Source organism: Nelusetta ayraudi, unplaced genomic scaffold (genome assembly GCF_046127955.1).
Source record: "Nelusetta ayraudi isolate G7.1 ecotype Tasmania unplaced genomic scaffold, CSIRO-AGI_Nayr_v1 ptg000060l, whole genome shotgun sequence".
Classification (NCBI taxonomy): domain Eukaryota; kingdom Metazoa; phylum Chordata; class Actinopteri; order Tetraodontiformes; family Monacanthidae; genus Nelusetta; species Nelusetta ayraudi.
Window position 1 is genome coordinate 4,748,046 of NW_027466110.1, and position 9,455 is coordinate 4,757,500.

The following is a 9,455-nucleotide window of genomic DNA, read 5'->3' on the forward strand; positions in this document are numbered from 1 at the left end:
GCTGTGAAGTCTGCACAAAAATCATCTTCTGCGCTGCAGGGGCTGTTTCCAAACCCAAAGATACAGGATGATCTAAGAAATGGAAACGATCAGATGGTAATCAAAAGAGTGGATGTTGTTTCTTCCCTCAAAGATTTCACTACATATCAAAAATAATTGTTATTTTTCAGCAGTTTCGAGAAGCATTATTGACACAGCACAAATTGTTCGAAGCAACTCCAAATTATAAACCATCCGTCAGCCTTCATTTTGGTGATCCAGAAATCAACGTCCAATGACTTACATTTTTATTTTGATCCAGAAGCGATCATGAATTTGCAGGGGGTGTTCACACGCCACCTAGTGGTCAAACGCTTTGGTGCCAAATTATTTTTTTTACGGAGACAAAATGAATGCAGGCAGTTTCCTCACTATGGTTTGACATTTTACCCACCTCCGTCTGCATTCAAATAAACACAACAACAGAGCAACGAGTCTGCGGTCCACTCTTGTAGCGCAAACAGAAACCAAATCTGGACGACAGCATTTAACTGTTCATTTCAGTTACTGTTTATTTCTTAGATTTTATCAGACATGACTCGGATTATATAACCAATACATATATTCAACTTCTTTGGAACACACTGCAAACAGCGAAAATCCAGACATCAGGGTGTAATGTACCACCATCTCTCTTGGAGTAAAAATGTATTTCTTTGCTGCTTTCACAAAACAAGCAGAGCTCTCAGACATAAATTAAAATCTATTTCAATATGTTCCTGCAAGAAAGAAAAATCTCTAAACTTAAAAAAAAAAATACATTAATCCCGCTGGATCTTGAATTTAAAAAAATATGTAACATATACATGTATACATTTTATGTTTTTACAAAATAAGTTGGATTCAGTTTCACAAGACTACCTGGAGACACAATGTAGTTTAGGATCCTTTAAGAGGTTCTTCTTACTTCAGCTTTAGAACTGATTGTGTTTTAGGTCATTGTGAAACAAGCGTGTTTGGAGTTGACATGAATTTAAAACATCAAATCAAACCTTAGAGTTAAAAAAAAAAAAGACTTGGTGCGAGCAGTCGGGGAAAATAAATTGACAAAATCGTCTGCTTCACTTGATGGAGGCCATGATCTTGAGGTACTGGAGGGCGCTGTGGGCTGCGTCGTTGTGGGCGTTGCTGCAGGAGATGCCCGTGCCGTGGCACACGGTGACCGGGGAGGTGGACATCTCCACCAGGCACTGGTACAGCCCGTTCACCGTCAGCTCGTCTGCAGGGCGCCGCGACAGGAGGAAACCACTCAAAATGGGCTCCCAAAATAACCAAATCATCTTTTTGTGCCTTGAGGATGCTGTGGTCGTTCGCGTTCGGTGATTCGCTGATATTTCAACAGAACTTTTAAACTTTAACCCTGTTAAATGATTTGAATGATAATAGAGTAGCGCTCTTCAGTGTAGGATTTAAAATTGATCCAATTAATTTTATATAGAAAAGCTAGAATTGATTATTTTTATACATTTGGAGATATTCGGTTTTCATCTTCCGTAGAAGTATATAAGTGTAGCCCTCTGTTTAAGTTCTCCTGTCAAAACTCTCACTTTTATTTTCACGTTAAAAGCGAAGTTGATGCAAAGTCGAGACAGTCGGAGGAGGTGGAACCAACACCAGGCTGGACTATCAGGGCTCTTTGTGACAACACAACGAGGCCGATGTGAGTTTCTCGCATCCATGTTGTTCCTCAGAGATAAATTCACTTCACATTGAGCTCTTACGGATTCACGTCAAAGACACCGGCTCGGAGGTCGTTTTCTCACCGATGTTGAAGTAGGTGACCTCGAAGCCCTGCTCCTTGGACAGATCCAACATCACCTGGATGTAATCTGCATTGGGGACGCTCAGCGGGCTTCTCCTCAGCACACAGATCTTCTCCAACGTTGAGTTTCTCAGACTGTCAAGTTTGACGCTCGGTTTTGGGGTCTAAAACATTTGGGTTTTTGGGGCGAGGGACACATTTCACACTCAGAGCGCAAAGTGGACTGGGAGCGCAACGACCCCCCCCCCCCCCCCCCCCCAGCCCCCCCACGTCACAGAGGCGGCGAACATTTGCGTACCCACGTGATTTCCGAGGAGCCCGACAGACTGTGGAGCTTGGCCATCATTTTCTCCGCCGCCGCCTTTTTTGCCGCCTTTTTCGAGCTTCCCGTGGCTGGTGAGACATCACGCAGTCAGCGTTCACGCTCCGACACAAAGGCAGTCGCTTTGGCAGAAACCCCTCTGGGAGACCCCCGTACCTGTCTCAGTCAGGTCCTCCAGGTGACACGTGATGGTGAATTCTCTCTTGTGCGGCGGGCCATCCTCCGTTATAACCACGTATTCGGGAAGACGCCAACCTTTGTGCAGCGCCAGCTCCTGGAGCCGCACATCACAGAACAGAGCGACAAGCCGTAAGTTCTCTTATTACAGACTGTGGTTTTCTGACTTCAATTTTGACTTTTATATTGATAGGTGGGCAATTTTCAACTGTGGGAGGAAAGCTTCTATTATGCTTTATCACATTAAGGGCTGAAAAAATCAAGTACATAACGCACACACAGACGAAAATGTGTTTTTCACACCTGCAGTCGTCCCACTGAGTTTGGCTTGCTGTTGTTCTCGGCTGGAACTCCGTTACTATCCGGCTTCACAACCACATTCCTGCAGAGACACAAAAGTTGCACAGTTACTTCTTGTGGTGAATCATCCGCTGATGGATCTATGAATTATTGTTCTTAAAAGGAGTTTAAAAAAGGTATAAATCTAAACTGACATGCTCAATTTCTTTGCCTTGAGATGAACCCTCATATAAAAATAAACTTGATCCCGTCAGCTCTACTTACACTGCTCCAGCTTCGATCTGAAGAACGTTCAGAGCCGCTTCGGCAGCATGTTGCTTCGCCAACTTTTTACTGGGACCCTGACCTGCGGATCAGACAGAACCATGTTTCTACTGTGCAAAGATGAACATGAGCAAAGTTGGTCAAAATGGAGTGCAGTCACACTGCGACACGGTGGTACCTGTGCACGACACCTCTCCAAACTTCACGCTGAAGATGAAGCTGGGCTGGTGAGCTTCTCCTTCAGCCTTCTCCAGCACGTACACGGGGAGACTGCCGCACTTGATGCCATGCTCGTGCAGGATCTGGATGGGCGTCTTGCCGGGCGTGGGCTTCTTTGGCTCCTTATTGTTCAGGCTGTTTGTTCAGAATGGGAAAAATGCACTGTAACTTTTGCGAGAACTACTGCAACCAAGACGTTGCGGGCGGAAAATATCTATGGGGATGAAACCACGACTATTCTGCTTTTCATTGTTTAGACGTGACTTCAGTGACAAACAAGCTGGCAGGAAATGATTCATTCATTATTAGTCAATTAGTGTGTTGTTGTTAATAAATTATTGCATGTTCAACCACTCAGACCCAACATTAGGAAAGAAACCACTCTTTGGCTTGCTGTGCTTGGATTTCTCACGATTAGAGGTAATAATACTATCTCCAACTTTTCTGGACACATTTTTCTTTTTCTTACACAATTCTCCAGAAATAATTCAGTTTTGTTTCGTTTGTCAGAAAGAAAATAGTAACGTAAAGAGCTCACACAATTCAACATGGTTCTTTTAAACGGCAAACATCCCCTACATGTGTTCATGAAGCAAACACCGTCAGTCCAGATACACTTGATTTGAACTGTGTGTTAAATACGCCTACGACATATTAGTCATTTCCCATGCTGAATGCACCAGTTGGCTGAAAACATGCCAGCCTAAGTTAAACAACTACGCAGACTGCCAAAATAAACCCGGGGTGTTGCACGCAGCTAGCGGAGCTAACTGGCTAACTGACGTTGACGCTGCTGTAATGAGTTTTTAAACGTGAACAAATCGTGTGTGCGTATTCAGCAGCAGCCAGGCTGCTGATTCTTCGCTTAGTCAACAACCCTGATCTATAGTTATTAGACTAATAGACCTATACAGTCTTTAGACGCCTTAAGTGTTTGGGGAAAGTCCCGTCACTAGCCCGATATTGCCAGAAGAGTGTATATCAAAACTGTAGAAGATAATAATGATGAACTCTGCCTACCTGGGCTCAGCGATGTTCGCCACTGCAGCTGCTGGACATCCTTCTTGAAACATTTCGAGACCTAACAGAAACTTAAATGGGGTTTGGTGTGTGAGCGGGTCACGTAAAACACCGCGATAGAGGAAGTAATGTAGTGTCACTGTCAACGTGCAGCTACTGATAAGACCTCTGGTTGTCTTACGAGTAGGTGGTGTTGACAAGCGCACTAAAAGTCATCCCCAACTCTTCGATGAAACCTGATTGGCGACATTGAATGTCACATCAACATCCGGGTCACAACGTGTCGCCCTGTGCCGCGCCGATTAAATGCAGCTAATGTGCTCACTACCACCTAGTGGTCACATCCGTCCCACAGCGCCGCAAAGGACTGAAACGTTCGAGTCAGGGAAACGTCCATTCAATAAAAACACAGAGATATTAGATTCGCAACAGCATTATTAATTTCAAATTGACTTTGGATTAAAATGTTTATTACATATGATGTTGTTGGGAGTTCTGAGACAAAAGAAAAAGTAACATTGGCACAATAACATTTATTTTGTTTTGAAAATTGAAGACACATTAAGATGACTGTTTAAAAATACAGACCCATTGCACATTGTGTGTCGCATTCCATTTATAGTTATTTAACAATCATTTGCTGGTGTCATAATATTTCGACTTAAAGTCACTCATTTTTTAGCAGCATCACAACTCGGGAGGAGGCTCATTGGGAACGGGGAAGACCACCCTCTTGGTAAGAGAGAAGGCTGGTTGAGGCATCTGTTTGTTCCCCGTGGAGTTTGTTTTCTGGCCCACGTCTGCGTTCACTTTGGTCAGGATCGACATGAGGTCGACGCCACTGAAACACAAAATAGGAAACATGCAGGTCACAATGAAGAACGGCTAGAGGACTCCAGTGAATTATGTCGCTACTCCTACTCTCGTGGTCTGCTAACCTCGGCACCAATCGAACAAGGTTCCGGCACAGCGTCTGAATGTACCAGGTGCCTTCTACCTTGTCCCTGTAGCAAGTAAAGGAGTTGACGGTGGCCATTCCCAACAGGAAATCGGCGTCAGCGGGAATGGAATCCCGAATCACGACGGCGTCGCTTTGGACCACGCTGCGATTCTGACTGGGTCCGTCTGACTCAATGTAGACGGCTCTCTGCTCTTTGTTGCCCTGGCAGGCTTGAATGAAAAACAGCTTGGGCTTTCCAGCCAGCGAGCGGCAATTTGTGCCGTCGAAGAATTCAGTCAGCTGCTTGATGGCGACGACGTCGCCGTCCACGCCGTACACACCGTCCTCTTTGCCGTGGCTGAGGACGCAGCAAACTAAGCAGTCCGTGTGACTGTGGTCCCTGAGGCTCAGCTCCCTCACCAACGACAGCATCCTGCTGCCCTCACAGTTGTTCTGCACCTCCACCTGGAAGCCCAGCCACTTAAACACCTTGTCCAGACACTCTGTGAAGACACGCATGTCATTTGAGATCGGTGATATGCATCTGTTGACATTCCCAAACTGTAGGTAGACGCACCCATGTCGACCTCGGTCCCCTGTCGATCCTTGAGATATTTCTGCGACTGACTAAACTTTTCGTTGTTTATTATCAAGCAGAAGCCTCTCCTTGCCATGGGATATGCTTTCAAAATCTGCAAAGACAAAAAATGAAATTTTTAGACAAGAAAATGTGTGTTCTGTGCGGACAACACTGGTCATTAAATGACTTACTAAGTTAGAGTGCGGAGTCACTGAAGCCTGCTCTCCAGACAGGAGCTCGTTCACATTAGAATTCCCCACAGCACCTGCAGTGTCACGATTCAGGAACAGGCAATAGTTTCATGATCCTCATAGTTTGTCATCTTGAAGTGTGGCGTCAGAATGTGGACAATACACACCTTCAGAGGAGTGTGGTCCACTCATTTCAGTGCTTAAGCCACTCAGCAGTACCTCACAATCATCTACACTGATCACTTTTAGAACGTCTAGAAAGCGGGAATTGGACAGTTCAGATTTAAAATGGTTTAAGAAACAACAAAATGAGATTTCGCTAACTCTCAGTATCAAAGTGGTGCACCAAAAGGAGGAGTGCCATAAAAGCAAAGTGCATACTGATTCTCAATTAGTTAAACCTGGCTATGCCATCAGCATTTAAAGATAACATGAAGAATGTAAAATGCAAAAACAATGGACACTCGGTTAAAGCCGTTTAGCGACTGTCTTACTTGAGGGAGTCTTCTCTCCAGACATCTGACCAAAAAGAAAAAACAACAGGAAACAGTTTTCAGCATTCACCTACTACAATGAGTCAGTAAAATACTGGACAGTTTCTGTGTGACGGTGGAAGTTGAAGAACTCACCGGATCTAGTGCCAACTGTTTGTCCTGAGATCTTGCCAAAGCTTCTTCCTGAGCTCCGTGAATGATTTCAGGAACTGGAAGTGCAGACAAAATAAGCCAATATGAAGTTAAACAAAGATTATTTTTTTAATGATTGAAATTAGATGAGGAAATCTAATAAAGTGCTTTTTAAGTCAGTGTTTTACTAAATTATTTTTATGTTTTTTTATCATTATTATATTATTATTATTATTATTAGTAGTAGTAGTAGTAGTATCAGTAGTTGTCTGAAATTAACATTGATATTGTGCATCTTACTGTAGTTGGCTTCAAACTGAGTTATCTTCTCAATCAAAATGGGGCAGACTTGCTGAATGATCTCCTTCAGGGTGTGCAGTTTAGTGTGGCTGATGAGCCCGATGTGTTCCATCTCCACAAAGACCTCCAGCGTGGTCTGAAATTTACAGCAAAGAAAATTATGCGGAATCTGCCATAGTTACATCAAAAGCAATGACCATGCTGTTAGAGCTCTGGTCTTCGGCTGCTCCTGCGACACTCACAACGCTTTTCTCCAGCTTCCTCCGAGGAAGTTGCTTGCTTGACAAGAACTTCACCTTATTGAGATCGTCGTCAGTCAGCTCCTCGTACAGATTGTAGAGGAGCTTCCTGCAAACCAACAGCGATGAGATTTTTCAGGTATCTGTACTTTATTGAGTATTTCCTTTTCAGACCACAACTTACTTTTTATTCCCTACATTTCTACCCAAATATCTGTACTTTATGCTTCTTACATTGGAGAAAACATACTGGTTACTTTTATGTTTAAAAGTGTTGAAAACATTCATATTCTGAAGTGGAGCTATTTAAACTATACTGTTGTGTAGTTCAACATAAAAGTGGATCCTATTTTAGAGGGTGATTATTTCAGAGAACATCGGCTTTGGGGTAACCATTCAGCAGGTGTGCGTAAAAAATAAAAATAAAAATGGTTATTGTTATTAAAAGTGTAAACATCCAAACAGGGCTCACTGGTCAGAACTATCACTGATTACAGTTTGGTTGTGCTGCAGTTTGGGGAAGAAAGTAAAAGACCTCCAGTCTGTTCAAACGCCAAACTTTGGAGGCACATGGGCTGTTCTCGAGTCAAACGGGCCTTTACCTGAAGGGGGAGATGGAGCTCCTCGCGGCTGTTGACACTTTAGAGTCAGCCAGGGGCTCCAGAGGGCGAGCTAAGGGGGCGCGCTGGGTGACCTGCAGCAGCTCAATCAGCAGATGGGGATTCTCGGGGGAGAGGCGATCCTGGTTATTTAGCCGAGAGAAGAGGTCAACGGCCGTCCACGCCAGGCCTGCTTTCCCTTCCAGGGGTTCCGAGCACAGGAAGGCCATGGCTTTCACCTCCTCGCTGCTCAGAGCATTCCCGATGTCCAGCAGAAGCTTCTGGAAATCCATCGCCGCTGTAAACGGGTGAGGTGAGAGTGATTCGGCCGGAGGGCGATTGAGTGAAAAAAACAAAAACAAACACACACACACACACACACACACACACACACACACACACACACACACACACACCGGCCCCTTGATGCTGCTTTTCCTCCGCTTCGACGAGTGTGACTGTCCTCAACCGGCGGCGGGTCCCCGACTACCAGGAAGTCCAAAACCGAAAGCAAAAAAACTCCAGCAGAAACCTATGGGTGTGGCTTCACTGTAGCGCCTTTGAAAGCATGCGTTATTTTCTAAGTTGCTAAGTACCAGACAGTTCGGCAAAAGCGGTCGAGCCAGCAGGCACGTGCTTTTTGCTGGTCCCGTGAGTCTGCGAGACTGCGGTCAGCATTCTGTTCAGCAGCTTACATTTCGAGTCTCTGTGATCCTGATTTCACAGTGCAAGTAATCGTCTAGCCTACGTGGTACGTAATAACATTGTCAAATCATAGGAGGAAATGGATAAGACATTGTCAAAGTAGTGCACTAAATAGCCTAATATAAGCCTCAACAACACGTAGCATATAGCAGAATAAAAACATTCTTGATATATGTCTAACGTCATAAAGTCGTTGATAAAACTATACTACTGAAACGATGAATTACACGTTGTTCATGTACTTAGTTGAAACCGAAGCGTAGAAATGTGTACTCGCTCCCGCGGCTAGGGCTGAATTATGAACCGGAAGTTGAACAACTTCCTCTCAAACTTTCACAAACAAGCCATGCTTTCCCCGAAACGGATCTATAGACATAATTTCTCGCAAACCAGTTATTATGTTTTGAACAATCAGGACATCCTTTGAAGACATTCCTTTATTATATTTGGAAAAATAAAGACAAATCACTTTTTTACAAGGCCTGGATGGAGGATAAACTTTTATTAGTTGACCAACGTATTAACAATCTCAATTAAAAGGTGAAAGAAGTCTCGTTTAAAATTTTACATCAAATCTACCCTGCAAAGAAAACCCTTGAAAATGTTAAACTAGACATTGAATATGTCTATCATTGTGCCTACAGTAAAACCTTTTGGAAAGACGTTCAACACTTTGTGCAAATGAAAACAGGAAGAATGATCAGTTTCCAGGAAAATCACACCTTTATTTATTTTCATGACCAAGACAAATATTGTGTGTTGTCTGTCAGTAAATATTGATTTGGGGAAAATTTCATATCCATAAAATCAAATGGGCCGAATCCAAACCAACATTGTATCCTTTAGACATGAGCTGCACCATTACCATTATCCTGCCACAATCAAGGACATTAGAAATAAGAAAGTTGCCAAAACATTACTCGATTATGGAGAAATTCTGTGCCAGTGATTCATAAAGGTCTCTGGCTGTGTTTTGTTTTTGTTGTGTTTTTTTGTTTGCTCCTTGTAAACATCTAGCGGTGTATGCAGCCAACACTGTTACGATCTTTAGCCAGTATCGGGATCATGTTGTTTTTGTCAGGATGTGATTTTATGAAATGCATCATGATGTGTGAATAAACAGTAAACCATTTCAGCCTGGCAGCTAGCAGAACAGAATGCCAGAATCTTTA

The 9,455-nt window shown here is 43.6% G+C and overlaps 2 protein-coding genes across 2 annotated transcripts; both read right to left on the reverse strand.

Moving 5' to 3' along the window:
• Positions 1–525: 525 nt before the first annotated feature.
• prkra (protein kinase, interferon-inducible double stranded RNA dependent activator) lies at positions 526–4,376 on the reverse strand. The gene is made up of 8 exons (XM_076040234.1): positions 4,104–4,376; positions 3,043–3,218; positions 2,865–2,946; positions 2,604–2,682; positions 2,280–2,397; positions 2,100–2,194; positions 1,803–1,965; positions 526–1,258 (listed from the first exon to the last, which is right to left on the reverse strand). The coding sequence occupies exons 1-8, from the start codon at positions 4,154–4,156 to the stop codon at positions 1,101–1,103; spliced, it is 924 nt and encodes a 307-aa protein (XP_075896349.1). The 5' UTR covers positions 4,157–4,376; the 3' UTR covers positions 526–1,100.
• Positions 4,377–4,621: 245 nt separating this feature from the next.
• Positions 4,622–8,542, reverse strand: casp10 (caspase 10, apoptosis-related cysteine peptidase). The gene is made up of 11 exons (XM_076040229.1): positions 7,995–8,542; positions 7,582–7,876; positions 6,983–7,088; positions 6,741–6,876; positions 6,444–6,517; positions 6,309–6,333; positions 5,982–6,068; positions 5,815–5,888; positions 5,621–5,735; positions 5,042–5,546; positions 4,622–4,944 (listed from the first exon to the last, which is right to left on the reverse strand). The coding sequence occupies exons 2-11, from the start codon at positions 7,869–7,871 to the stop codon at positions 4,791–4,793; spliced, it is 1,566 nt and encodes a 521-aa protein (XP_075896344.1). The 5' UTR covers positions 7,872–7,876; positions 7,995–8,542; the 3' UTR covers positions 4,622–4,790.
• Positions 8,543–9,455: the final 913 nt, after the last annotated feature.